The 14,904-nt window shown below is 36.2% G+C and overlaps 1 protein-coding gene across 9 annotated transcripts in view; it reads left to right on the top strand.

Annotated features, from left to right (window-relative positions):
• The window catches only part of TULP4 (TUB like protein 4), a 369,572-nt gene that overhangs the window by 71,835 nt on the left and 282,833 nt on the right, over window positions 1-14,904 (top strand). For 7 of the 9 annotated variants that reach the window (XM_056818995.1, XM_056818998.1, XM_056819000.1 and 4 more), the window contains one exon: window positions 2,592-4,961. In XM_056818995.1, coding sequence (XP_056674973.1) covers window positions 4,710-4,961 — 252 coding nt within the window. In that variant the 5' untranslated portion in view covers window positions 2,592-4,709. The remainder of the gene's footprint in view (window positions 1-2,591; window positions 4,962-14,904) is intronic. The other 2 variants (XM_056818996.1, XM_056819002.1) reach the window with 2 other exon arrangements.

Raw genomic sequence — 14,904 nt, forward strand, 5'->3', positions numbered from 1 at the left:
ACCCATACTTTTCTTAAGCTAAGTACCTATAAAGGTCATATGAATGTGAATTTACAAGGAACAAAGAACTGGAAAACTTACTCAGAGCTTTCCTGGTGTGAATTACTCAAAAATCCACACCTTCTTAGGTGTGGACTAAGAATGGGTGGTCCTTTAGAAACATCTACAGTGATTGGTAGATGTATGGACTTAGGGGAGGTGACAGAGGAGATTTTGCCCCTAAAAATAAGAGCTCAGGGAAGAGCAAAAGAGTCATTCTGAAACATTCAGATTGGAGAGACTCATTCTGAGGATACTGATTCTGAAACATTCAGATGGAGGAGGGAGCTGGTAAAAGCAGCTGAGATGCTGCTGGCCTGGTGTCATTAGAAATCCTTACTTAGACAGATCTTATGGTGAATTATAAAAAACTGACTGATTTCTCTTTTAAGACTAAGTCTAGGTCATATTGGCTTTGAGGCCCTTCATACTTATTCCTTTTTTACTCTCTCTCTCTTTCTTTGATTACTCATTGTATTGTTAATTAAAATCTCTATAAAACCCAATTGACTTGGGTATTTGAATAATTGGGAATATTTCCCTGGTGACCACCTTATATTTGATTTTAAACCCAAGACACTGTAGTGAAACATATTTCTGCGGTCAAACTTACTCACCCTCTCTTATATCTATCACAATTTATATCTTCCACTATTTTAACCACTACAGTTTAAGACCTCAACCATTTTAAATCTCACAATGCTGCCTCTCACTGCTGATTGAATCTCCCTTTGGGACTGCTGATGGATTGTAGAACTCAGAGCACTTTGTGGTTCTTTGTGTTGAGACTCAGGGTCTAGCCTTAGTCTTAGGCAGGGACTTTGGGTCTTACCCTGGGTTTGCACAAGCCTTGCTCAAGGGCTTGAGTCTTCATCTTAGGCTTGTGTAGGGCTTATAGGCCTTGCTTTAGGCTTACATGGAACAGGTTTAGCATGGACTTTGTTATGGTGTTCATGTCCTTACTGCAGGCTTGGGCAAGAGCTCTGAACCTCCCCTTTGGCTTGTACCAGAGAGGTGCCCAATGACTTGGGGTCTCAGTTTGGCCTTGGGCGGGGGCTTACAGCCTCACTCTGGGCCTTCAGCAATGAGGCACAGCACAGACTACCCTGTGCTAGGGCTTTGGGGCCTCAGTGCATGTCTTGTGCTTGGGTCTTGGAACTTTAAGAGGGTTGTTCATGGGGTTGTACTGCTGTTGGTTTTGGCAGGATCTCAGGGTCTTAATGGATTGGTTCCAGGTACAGAATTTGGAACAGTAAATGTGTAGTAGGGGTGTGGGTGGGGTTGCTGTTGGGTTGTTCCAGAACTCCTTGGGGCAGCCTTGCTGTGGACTGTTTTTCCCTCTCACCCCAGTATGAACTGGACCTTTTTTGCCTAGCTTTCAATTTGTTTTTTTTGCAGGAAAGTTACTTTACTCAATCCCCTTATTGATTCTTTTACTCCAATGGTTTTTTTTTTAAGTGTTATTTTAAGGTTGATTCGAAACAATTGAGTGGTTCTAACCTTCCCTGATTCTACTCTGCCATTTTGCCACCCCTGTACATGCTTTTTTTTTCTTCTTCCTTTTCTAAAAACCCTTACCTTCTGTTTTGGAATCAATACTGTGTATTGACAGAAGAGTGGTAAGGACTAGGCAATGGGGGTTAAGTGACTTGCCCAGGGTCACACAGTTAGGAAGTGTCTGAGACCAGATTTGAACCAAGGACCTCCCGTCTCTAGCCTTGGTTCTCAATCCACTGAGGTACCCAGTCTCCCAACCCCCCCCTCACCCCCGTACATACTTTTAAAGAGGATTTTATTTACTGTTTTGATATGTAGATACTTTCAAAATTTTTTTAATCCAAAAAACCAATGTAAATCACCTTAGAAAAATTATTTGCAAACATTCTTTCCTAGAATAGTGATTTAAATTTCTGAATAAACAGTATAGATTTGTATTGTGATCCAATTGCTATTAGATTCTATAGTGGTTTTTGGTACCATTTGGGAACCTGAACCTGTTATTTTATCAATGGCATAATAGGCTAAAAGTTCTTGGAATTCAGTGACCATATGTCATTTGCATTCCTAGTAGTGCTTCACATGTAGATATCCTGTAAATACTTATTAATGAGTGAAAGAATAAATGAATTTTGCAGAAACAGACAATTTGGGAAATTTACAAAGTTTTCCTTTAGACCAAATCATGAGAGTGTATATAAGAGAAAAGCCTATATTTAAGTCTTAGAACCATACATGTCCATTGAAAGTAGACTTCCAGAGATAGGAGCGCTTATTTAGAATTTAAAATCAAGAAAAATATAATTAAGAAATAATTTGCTTCAGATCTGGCCAGTTACTGGCAAATTTTGATGAAGACAGATCTTTTGCTCCTACTATAAAGTGTCCAATCTTTATTCTATTCTTCTTCTTTTAAATTATTTGCCCATTAAAATATTAACTATATAATTTGCTATAAGCCTGGGACTCATTTTGTTATTCTTAATATATAGTTATAGTTTCTCTTTTTCAATATTTTAAGAAATTAACTTTTTGTCTGAATTTTCTTTTTACAGATTTGGGAGGCACCTGGACCTGAAAGATGCAGTTACTAGTATGGATCCTTCAATGACTTAATCCTTCATGGCAACTGACTGGAAAAGCAGATGCAACTTCAAGTGGCAGGCTGAGGAAGTGTGTGTGTCTGTGTTTGTGTGCGCGTATGTATATTTAATACTGTGTACAGCTAGACATATATATACATAAGGACATATACATACGCACACATTTACAGTAACGTATGCACTCACTTTGGCCCCCTCTCAAAAGTCTTACAACTGATGAACATAAATTTAAGAATCAGATGGGGCATCTTGGCAACACTGGGCTCAGGAGTCCAGGGAGAAAAATACATTACTAAAAGTCATCTTTCCATATGGTCTTCACAAGTGAAGGAAGTTTGCAAAAAGAGGAAAAAAAATACTGCACAGATCAAGTCCCAAAAATACCTCTACTTTTAAAAGAATGAGCTAAATGAGAAGGTGACAGGGTTGAGGGAGGGGAATCTGTCTTTTAGTATCATGTGTATGATCATGTGCTGTCCTTGGCACTTTGTTTTTTCAATGAGTTCAATGAATTGAACTCTTTTTATTTTCTGGACTGGCTATTGACCATTACTCTGTGGTTATGACTGGAAGAAAGTAAATTCAGGAGTGATGGAACAAGTTTGGACATTGAACTGATTTGTTTGCTTTTTTTTTCTTTTTGTTGAGAGTATTTGTGAAAATATAATTTATTTCCCCTTTCTCTTCCTACATCTATAGGATAAATATCTTAAAATTGTAATCTAAACCAATAATTAAAAAGCAGAGATGAAGAGAAACCAAACAGTAAGTTTCCTTTTTTCTGGACTACAAGTGTGGCATTTGGAGTATCCTCTTTGAATTTGAGCTGAAAATTCATCAGACAAGCTATGAGACATCATCAGGGCAACAGTGGAAAAAAAGGAAATCTGATTTTTGTGTGTGTGCTTTTGTTTTAAGTAATTATTTTCCTCTCTTGAATCCTAGAAGACTTGCAGATGAGTGGGAGATTACTTATGTGCTTAATTCTGGGACTTGTTTTTACATCGGTATGGAAAAATACGTGATCTTTGTAGCAGAATAGGGGAAAAATAACTGGGGGAGTTCAAAGTGGGGGTGGAAGTGGGGGAAGAATCAAAACTGAAGTGTAGCCCTGTTTAAAAAGAGAGGACTTATGATTCACCCAAGGCAAATGCTTTTTACTGTATTAAAAGCTTTAGAGCATTTCTGATTCTGCTAAATGAAAGAGGGATTTTCTTTTTTGTGCCTCTATGGCAGCAAGAAGTGAGGAAGCAGGCGAGAGAACGTGATAAACAGTTCAGGGTATGTTAAGTTCCAGATTGGAAGCAAAGACCTGCCATGAATGCGGGACTGGCTTTGAATTACAAAAGCCATAGAATCCAGTGGGTTTCCTGGTTCTGAAGGGAAGAGAAAACACCCTTTCTTTCCCAAATTTGGACTGGTGTGCACCCTGCACAAGCTCTGGTCTGTTTTGCACGGTTTGTGTGCCTTTTTTTCCCTTTATGCAATCTTTTTCAGCTTTAGCAGCAGAAATTTGTCTAGTTCAGAAAACATGCCAGAGGGGGGCTCAGAAAAAAAGATGATTATGTATATTCAATTTCTGCGTTTGAACTCCTGAAGAGAAAATCCAACTAGAGGAATTCTTAAAGCCTTAAGTTACTTGAAATCTACACATTTGCAACCCTTTGTCTCTGGAATCGTATTACCCTAAACTGGAATCTCAGGCTGTATAAAGATAAACAAGTTGAGCAAAAAGAAGACGCACCTGTTTCTTGATCACCACTTCTTTATCATGCTGTTTCTCCAAAGGAAAAGTGAACCCTCAGTCTAAGGACTAGAAAATAAAAATGAATCTGAAGTTTTTTTTAAGTGTTACTTTTTCTTAGCAGACTGCCATCATCTTTTATAGAGGAATTTTTCACTATGCATTTGGTGGATATTTATAAAACACTGACCTTATGATGTGTTCCAGGTCAGTATTTATGATTTAAAGGAGCAAAAACAAAAGCAAATCAAACCAACAAAAAAGAAATTGATTTAAATTTTCTGCACTAAACATTAATTTTTTTGTAAAAATATTAATTAAAAAGCATGTATGCAGCAGTGGAACATGGGCCTGTCCTTTGCAGCGATTCAAATATTCTATGCCTCTCCTGGAAGGGTAGAGTTCCTAAGAGTGAGAAAGAGAAGCCAGTGTGCAGGAGGCGGTATTATGAAGAAGGATGGCTGGCTACTGGCAATGGTCGAGGAGTTGTAGGGGTGACATTCACTTCAAGCCACTGTAGGAGGGATAGAAACACTCCTCAGAGAATAAACTTCAACTTAAGAGGCCATAACAGTGAGGTGAGTAAATTGTTTTACTTTTTCATTTTTCAAAACATTTAGAAATTTTACATGTGGTAGAAGTGAGATTCCTTCAATTTTTGAAACTGATTTCTTTGATTCAAAGAATTTTGTGTCTTTACTAAATCTATTGAAGTAGTTTTCCAGCACTAAGGTTTCTCTAGATTAAAAGTGTAAAAATTTTAGGGAGCTTCAGTATTATTATCTATAATAGTCTCATATAATGGGTTTACTCTACCACCATCCTTTTCTATTACTCCCTAAAAATGATTCAGCACTGATTCATTGGAAGTATTAAAACAGTCTAGATCTATCAGGGGTGTTATAGTGGATATTGTTGCTTTGAGTAAATAGTCAGAATACATGACAAGTCTCAATTCTTAAGATTCTTTGATTCTTCACTTTTTGCTCTTTACCTTTTCATCATTGCAGGGACTTTTTGTCTCATAATAAGGTAGAGAATTACTTAACAAAAAATGGCATTTTCCTTGGTTGAAGAACATAATAATTTTCTATAGAGATTGTTTATGTATCTGTTTGTAATTTCTTAGATTTGGATAGAATTAAATAATTTACCATGGAAGACAAAAGTACTGAGTTCATAAAAGTTTAACTATTTAGGTTTGTAAAACTTAAAACAATAAAAATGGTCAATCATGAGTTTGAGAAACCATTATGCAAGTGAGAATCTAGGTGAGTTAGTGGTATCATTGACGAAAGGTTTGTTCCAAATCAAAAATAAATAATAATTAGGTAAATAAGCTCTTTATTTAAAGAAAATTATAGAAAAGTCATCAACTACAAACATTTCCTTTTACAACGAAGGCAATGAGTGGAGATTGTATATGGAATTTTAAATTTATTATATGCAACCTGATCCTTTAAAATAATATATTTTAAATTTAATCTAGTAGTACCAACATTCCTTTGCTTGTCCTTGTACCCCTTTGAATCTCCCTCTGATCTCCTATTATTATTTTCTTTTTTTCCTCAATAATATTTTGTGGTATTTTTCACTGTTACACGTAGAAACAATTTTTAATATTTGTTTTCTGATATTTGGTGATCCAAATTCTTTACCTTTCTGAGAAGGCAAATAAATTGATATAGGTTATACATGTGCGATCATATTTCTGTATTCTTCATGTTGTAAAAGAAAACATACTGCACATACAAGAAAAAACTCATGAAGGAAATAAAGTGAAAAATAGTATGCTACTATCTGTACTTGTATACTTTGTGGCAATGAATAGCATTTTTCATTTATGAGTCTGTTAAGAGTTGTATTGGATTCCTGTTTTGCTAGTAATAGTTAAGTAATTCCCAGTTGATCAGAATACAGTATTGCTGTTACTATGTAAAATGTACTCCTCTATTTCTGCTCACTTCACCTTGTATCAGTTCATATAAGTCTTTCCAGGTTTTTCTGAAATTGTCCTCTGTCATTTCTTATGACACAATAGTATTCCATTACAATCATATAGCAGAATTTGTTCAGCCATTCCCCAATTGATTGATATCCTCTCAATTTCCAATTCTTTGCCACCATAAATAAGCCATAAATTTTTTTGTACAGGTAGGTTTAATATATAGATCCCGTACTGGTATTATAGGATCAAAGGATATGCACAGTTTTGTAGCCCTTTGGGCATAGTTCCAAATTGCTCTTCAGAATGGTAGTGTTAGCTCACAATTCCAACAGTACCATAATAATCTGTATTTTTTTCACATCTCCTCTAGCGTCATTTTCCTTTTTGGTCATGTTAGCCAATCCGATGGATATGAAGTAGTACCTAAAGAATTTTAATTTGCATTTCTCTAATCATAGTGATTTAGAGCACTTTCTCCCTATGATTATTATAACTTTGATTTCTTATTATGAAAATATGTCTTTATATCTTTTGACTATTTGTAAATTGGAGACTAACTTATTTTTATAAAGTTGGTTCAGTTGCTTAAATATTTGAAAAATGTGACCTTTAATAGAGAAACTTGCTATAAATTCTTTTTATCAGTTTCCTGCTTTCATTTTCAATTTAGCTATGTTTAGTTTTCTTTGTGCAAAATCTTTTAATCAAAATCAAAATGATAAATTTTACTTTCTGTGATCCTTTCTATTATTCATTTTTGATTATGAACTTCCTTAATCCATAGAAATAAAACAGGTAATTTTTTTCCATTGTCCCCTAATTTGCCAATGCTATCATCTCTTATGTCTAAATCATGTGCCCATTTTGACTCTATCTTGATATATGGTATGAGACTTTGTTCTATGCCCCTTTTCTGCTAAACTACCGTCCAGTTTTCCAAGGAATTTTTCTAGAATATTCGCTTCTTGGATTTTTGTGTTTATCAAAAGCTAGATTACTGTGGTTGGTTTAGTTCTGTATATTATGGATTAATCTATTTTACTGATCAACTACCCTGTTTCTTTTTTAGTGTGAGTTTTTTTTTTTAATCCTTTCTGTGAGTACTTTATTTCTGTGTGTACTCTTCCAATTTTTTGACTAGTTAAGTATAAGGGTGAAGATAGTGTCACACCTCCCAACCTCTCAACCAAGATTCTCATTATGTGCCATAAGAGCTCTGGGAGCACATATCTTGTTCCCCTATTAGAATATAAATATATTATCCTTTTTCAGTCCCTTTTTTCTCTTGACTCCTATGTTTGTATTTCAAAATTTTTACTTAACTCTGGTTTTTTTCTTCAGTAATGCTTGGAAATTCTCCTTTTCATTAAAGATCCATTTTACCCCCTGTAGTATTATGCTCATATTTTTGTGAATTGAGTTTTTTCTTTGCCTTTTGGAATATTGTATTCCATACTTCCCAAGCATTTCATGTGGTAGTTCTTTTTTTTTTTTAGTTTTTAAAACATTATTTTATTTGGTCATTTTCATACATTATTCATTGGAAACAGAGATCATTTTCTTTTCCTCCCCCCCACTACCCTCCCCGCTACCCCTTCCCTAGCCGACGCGCGATTCCTCTGGGTATCACATGTGTCCTTGCTCTGAACCCATTTCCTTGTTGTTGGTATTTGCATTAGGGTGCTCATTTAGCATCTCTCCTCAATCATGTCCCCTCAACCTCTGTAGTCAAGCAGATGCTTTTCCTTGGTGTTTTTACTCCCTCAGTTTGTCCTCTGCTTTAGGATAGTTTTTTTTTTTCTCATAGATCCCTGCAGATTGTTCAGGGACATTGTAAAGCCATTAATGGAGAAGTCCATTACCTTTGATTGTACCACAGTGTATCAGTCTCTGTGTACAATGTTCTCCTGGTTCTGCTCCTCTGACTCTGCATCACTTCCTGGAGGTAGTTCCAGTCTCCATGGAATTCCTCCACTTTATTATTCTTTTTAGCACAATAGTATTCCATCACCAACATATACCACAATTTATTCAGCCATTCCCCAATTGAAGGGCATCCCCTCACTTTCCATTTTTTTGCCACCACAAAGAGCACAGCTATGAATATTCTTGTACAGGTCTTTTTCCTTATTATCTCTTTGGGGTACAAACCCAGCAGTGTTATGGCTGGATCAAAGGGCAGACAGTCTTTTATCGCCCTTTGGGCATAATTCCAAATTGCCCTCCAGAATGGTTGGATTAATTCACAACTCCACCAGCAATGAATTAATGTCCCTACTTTGCCACATCCCCTCCAGCATTCATTACTTTCTGTTGCTGTCATGTTGGCCCATATGCTAGGTGTGAGAGGTGATACTTCAGAGTTGTTTTGATTTGCATTTCTCTGATTATAAGAGATTTAGAACACTTTTTCATGTGCTTATTAATAGTTTTGATATCTTTAACTGAAAACTGCCTATTCATGTCCCTTGCCCGTTTTTCAATTGGAGAATGCCTTGATTTTTTGTACAACTGGTTTAGCACTTTATAAATTTGAGTAATTAGACCTTTGTCAGAGGTTTTTGTTATGAAGATTATTTCCCAGTTTGTTGCTTCCCTTCTAATTTTAGTTACATTGATTTTGTTTGTACAAAAACTTTTTAATTTGATGTAGTCAAAATTATTTATTTTACATTTTGTGATTCTTTCTATTTCTTGCTTGGTTTTATAATCTTTCTCTTCCCAAATGTCTGACATGTATACTATTCTGTGTTCACCCAATTTACTTAGTTTCTTTCTTTATATTCAAGTCATTTTCAACCTTTATATTTACCCATTCTGAGTTTATCTTGGTGTAGGGTGTGAGGTGTTGATCCAAATCTAATCTTTCCCACTCTGTCTTCCAATTTTCCCAGCATTTTTTTTTTATCAAATAGTGGATTTTTGTCCCAAAAGCTGGGGTCTTTGGGTTTGTCATAGACTGTCTTGTTGAGGTCATTTACCCCAAGTCTATTCCACTGATCCTCCTTTCTGTCTCTTAGCCAGTACCAAATTGTTTTGATGACCACTGCTTTGTAATATAGTTTGAGATCCGGGACTGCAAGGCCACCCTCCTTTGTATTTTTTTTTTCATTATTTCCCTGGATATCCTTGATCCTTTGTTCTTCCAAATGAACTTTGTTACATTTTTTTTCTAAATCAGTAAAAAAGATTTTTGGTAGTTCAATGGTAGTTCAAATAGATAGATAAATTTGGGTAGGATGGTCATTTTTATTATGTTAGCTCATCCCACTCATGAGCAAGCAATGTTTTTTCCAATTGTTTAGATCTAGTTTTAATTGTGTGGAGAGTGTTTTGTAGTTGTGTTCATATAGTTCCTGTGTTTGTCTCGGCAGATAGATTCTTAAGTATTTTATATTGTCTCGGATGACTTTAAATGGAATTTCTCTTTCTAATTCTTGCTGCTGAAATGGGTTGGAGATATATAGAAATGCTGATGACTTATGCAGGTTTATTTTGTATCCTGCAACTTTGCTAAAGTTCTTGATTATTTCGATTAGCTTTTTGGTTGATTCCCTAGGATTCTTTAAGTAAATCATTATATCATCCGCAAAGAGTGACAGCTTGGTCTCCTCATTGCCAATTTTAATACCTTAAATTTCTTTTTCTTCTGTAATTGCTACTGCTAGTGTTTTTAGTACAATATTAAATAATAAAGGTGATAACGGTCATTTGAGTTGTTTGACTCCTGATCTTATTGGGAAGACTTCGAGTTTATCCCCATTGCAGATGATGTTTCCTGATGGTTTTAGATATATACTGTTTATTATTTTTAGGAATGACCCTTCTATTCCTATACTTTCTAGTGTTTTCAATAGGAATGGGTGTTATATTTTGTCAAAGGCTTTTTCTGCATCTATTGAGATAATCATGTGATTTTTGTCGGTTTCCTTGTTTATATGGTCAATTATGTGGATGGTTTTCCTAATATTGAACCATCCTTGCATTCCTGGTATGAATCCGACCTGATCATAGTGGATAACCCTTGTGATGACTTGCTGGAGTCTTTTTGCTAGTATCCTATTTAAGATTTTTGCATCTATATTCATTAGGGAGATTGACTTATAGTTTTCTTTCTGTTTTTGACCTGTCTGGCTTTGGGATCAATACCATGTTTGTGTCATAAAAAGAATTTGGTAGAATTCCTTCTTTGCTTATTCTGACAAATAGTTTGTATAATATTGGGATTAGCTGTTCTTTGAATGTTTGATAGAATTCATTTGTGAATCTGTCTGGACCTGAGGATTTTTTCTTAGGGAGTTTGATGGCTTGTTCAATTTCTTTTTCTGATATGGGGTTGTTTAGGTAATTTATTTTTTCTTCTTTTAGTCTAGGCAATTTATATTTTTGTAAGTATTCTTCCATATCACTTAGATTGCCATATTTGTTGCCATGTAATTGGGCATAGTAGTTTTTAACGATTGTCTTGATTTCCTCTTCATTAGAGGTGAGGTCTCCCTTTTCATCTTGGATACTGTTAATTTGGTTTTTTTCTTTCCTTTCTTTAATTATACTGACAAGTACTTTGTCTATTTTGTTTGTTTTTTCAAAGTACCAGCTTCTAGTCTTATTTATTAAATCAATAGTTCTTTGACTTTCAATTTTATTAATTTCTCCTTTGATTTTCAGGATTTCTAATTTAGTCTTCATCTGAGGATTTTTAATTTGTTCAGTTTCTAGTTTTTTAAATTTGCATGCCCAATTCATTGACCTCTGCCCTTCTTAATTTTTTTATATATGTACTCAAGGATATAAATTTCCCCCTGAGTACTGCTTTGGATGCATCCCATAGGTTTTGAAAGGATGTCTCACCATTGTCATTTTCTTCAATGAAGTTATTAATTGTTTCTATGATTTGTTCTTTAATTAGCCGGTTTTAGAGAATCATATTGTTTAATTTCCAATTAATTTTTTATTTATCTCTCCATGTACCCTTACTAATTATTATTTTTATTGCATTGTGGTCTCAGAAGGTTGCATTTATTATTTCTGCCCTTTTGCAGTTGTTTACAATGATTTTGTGCGCTAATACATGGTCAATTTTTGTGAATGTACCATGTGCTGCTGAAAAGAAGGTGTATTCCTTTTTGTCCCTATTTATTTTTCTCCATATGTCTACTAACTCTAATTTTTCTAAGATTTCATTTATTTCTCTCACCTCTTTCTTATTTATTTTTTGGTTTGATTTATCTAGTTCGGATAGAGGAAGGTTCAGATATCCCACTAATATAGTTTTTCTACCTATTTCATCCTTGAGCTCCTCTAGTTTCTCCTTTAGAAATTTGGATGCTCTGCCATTTAGTGCATACATGTTGAGTACAGATATTTCCTCACTGTCTATACTGCCTTTTATCAGGATGTAATTAGCTTCCCTATCTCTTTTAACTAGATTTATTTTTACTTTGGCTTTTTGTCAAATATCATGATTGCTACTCCTGCCTTCTTTTTATCAGTTGATGCCCAATAGATTTGGCTCTATCTTCTTACTTTCACCCTATGCGTATCTACCTTCCTCATGTGTGTTTCTTGCAGACAGCATATGGTAGGGTTCCACTCTGCTATTCGTTTGCATTTTATGGGTGAGTTCATTCCATTCACATTCAGAGTTATGATTACTAGCTATGTATTTCCCAGGATTTTGATTTCTACTACTGGTCCTGCCTTTTCTTCTTTTGCTATTTCCTTCTACACCGATGTTTGTTTATAGTCAGTCCCCCTAGTCCCCCCCCCCCTTATTTTATTTCCATTTCTACCCTTGTCCCTTCTTATTCCCTCCCTTATTTTCCCTTGTAGTCTTTTTAAAATCCCCTCCCCACCCTCTCCCTCTCTTGTACTGCTTCCCTCCCCACCAGTCCATCTTTTACCCTTCTACCCCCCTATAGGGTGCAAATCTATTCTCTTTCCCAATGGATTGGATTGTTCTTCCCTCTTTGGGTCAGTTTCAAAGCACGTAAGAGTTGAGTATTTCTTATCTCCAACCTCTTTACCCTTCCAGTGTATTGATGTTCTCCCCCCTCCCGCCATGAGCTTCTTTGTGACATATAAATTTACCTCCATTTGTTTCTTTTCCCATTTCTTTTAGTATTAACCTCTTTTTTTAGCTCTGGTTGTATATATATGTATATATATATATATATATATACACATACACATACGTATATGTATTTATGCATGCATATTTCTATATACCTATTTATGTCTTGTCCTTTCATCCTATACAGTTTGTCACTGTTCCCTCTAAGTGTAATTCTTCTAGCTGCCCATGTGATAGCAACAGTTTTTAAGAGTTACCAATGACTTATTTTCTTATGGGGATACATATCATTTTAACTTTTTGAATCTCTTAAAAAATTTTTGTTGTTGTTTTTTTCTCCCCCCCCTCTTTTTTTTAATTACCTTTTGATGATTCTCTTTAGTTCTGTGCTTGGACATCAAATTTTCTGTTCAGGTCTGATCTTTTCTTTACGAATGCTTGGAATTCTTCTATTGTGTTGAATGACCATACTTTCCCCTGTAAGTATATAGTCAGTTTTGATGGGTATTTTATTCTCGGTTGTAGACCTAGTTCCCTTGCTTTACGGAATATCATATTCCATGCCTTTCGGTCCTTCAGTGTGGATGCAGCCAGATCCTGTGTTATTCTCACCGTGTTTCCGTGGTATCTGAATGGCTTCTTCTTGGCAGCTTGTAATATCTTTTCTTTGGTCTGATAGGTTTTGAATTTGGCTATAACATTTCTTGGTGTTGTCAGTTGGGGATTAAATACAGGGGGTGATTTGTGTATTCTTTTGATCTCCACTTTCCCCTTTTCTTCTAGGATATTGGGACAGTTTTTCTGGATAATTTCCTCTAGTATTATGTCCAGGATTTTTCTTTTGTCGTGGTCTTCTGGTAGTCCAATGATTCTTAAATTGTCTCTTCTTGAACCATTATCTAAATCGTCTGTTTTGTGAATGAGATGCTTCACATTTTCCTCAATTTTTTCATTCTTTTTGTTTTGTTTTATAGTGTCCTGCTGCCTTGTGAGCTCACTTAATTCCAGTTGTTGTATTCTGGTTCTTAAAGATTGGGTTTCAGCTCTGGCTTTTTGGTCATCCTTTTCCTTCTGGTCTGATTTTCTTTGAAGATCATCTTTCATCCTATTTACCTCTTCTTCCATCTCCTTTGCCTCATCTTTCGTCTCCTTTGCCTCATTTTCTAGCTGGTTGATTTTGGCTTTCAAGATACTATTTTCTCGTTTTAGTTCAACTGCCTCTGTTTCCAGATGACTTATCTTAATTTTTAAGTTCTTTTCTCAATTTTTTTCAGCGTCTCTTAGTTGTGTTTTGAGTTCTTCCACAGCCTGTGTCCAATTAGCTGGGATTTCTGATTTATCGTTTGCTGATCTCTCCCTTTCTGTTCCATTTGCTGAGTAGAGGCTATCTATTGTAGTTTCTTATTTCTTTTTCTGTTGTTTGCTCAAATTCACCCCTTCTTTACTCCCCGTATTTGTCTGTGCTCTTGTTCCTCTCATTTTTTTTTGTTTTTTTGGGGGACTTCTATCAGTCTCCCCTCTTGGAGCTTTAACAGAAGATCTCTCGGTGTAGTCTCTGGGGGAGGATTGTTGGGGGTTTGAGCTTCCCTGTCCTCTGGAGGGTTTTGATTGGCTTAAAGTCCACCAGTCAATGAGGATGGGTGGGGAGCCTGGGCTTCCCTGAGTTCTGGAGACTTTTGATGGGATTAAGTTCAGCTTATTTGGGCTGGGTGTGCTCTGAGTCCTAAACTTCCTGGAAGGCTGGAGCAAATATGTAGGATCTCCAAAGCTCTGACCAGGCTGCCAGGTCTATGTTACCTCTCTAGCTCCTTCCCCAACGTCTGTGTTGGATGCTCTGAACTTCGCCAGCCTTGCTCTCAAGCTTTGCCCTTCAGATCAGCACCTTTGCTTGCCCAGAAGTTCCTGCTGCTTCTGGAATCTCAGCGCTCTGGGTGGGAGGGGTGATGGGTCCTGGGACCTTCCTTCTGTCTTCCCCTTAAACATGACTGTTTTCGGATTCCAGCTTTTCGGGGGGGTGGGGAGTACCTTTTGAATTAAGTCCAGCAGGAGGGTTCCTTGGTTCTGTCTTATTGTTAAGTTTGGTTTTTAGTCCCCTAGGAGCATTCAGTTTGTGATCGGTAAGGAAGGGTTTTCAGAGCTCTGAATTTCTGCTCCTTCTAGGCCGCCATCTTGACTCCGTCTCTCTCTCTCTTTTTTTTTTTTAAATCCATACCTTCCGTCTTGGAGTCAATAATGTGTATTGGCTCCAAGGTAGAAGAGTGGTAAGGGCTAGGCAATGGGGGTCAAATGACTTGCCCAGGGTCACACAGCTGGGAAGTGTCTGAGGCCAGATTTGAACCTAGGACCTCCCCTCTCTAGGCCTGACTCTAAATCCACTGAGCTACCCAGCTACCCCCTGTGATAGTTCTTAAGTCATATGCAATCCTGATTGTGATTCCTTAGGGCATGGTTTTTGTGTCATTTTAGTATATAAGGAATATTCCAGGTCAGGTACCTGCAT

The sequence above is a fragment of the Monodelphis domestica genome, chromosome 2 (assembly GCF_027887165.1).
Source record: "Monodelphis domestica isolate mMonDom1 chromosome 2, mMonDom1.pri, whole genome shotgun sequence".
NCBI lineage: Eukaryota > Metazoa > Chordata > Mammalia > Didelphimorphia > Didelphidae > Monodelphis > Monodelphis domestica.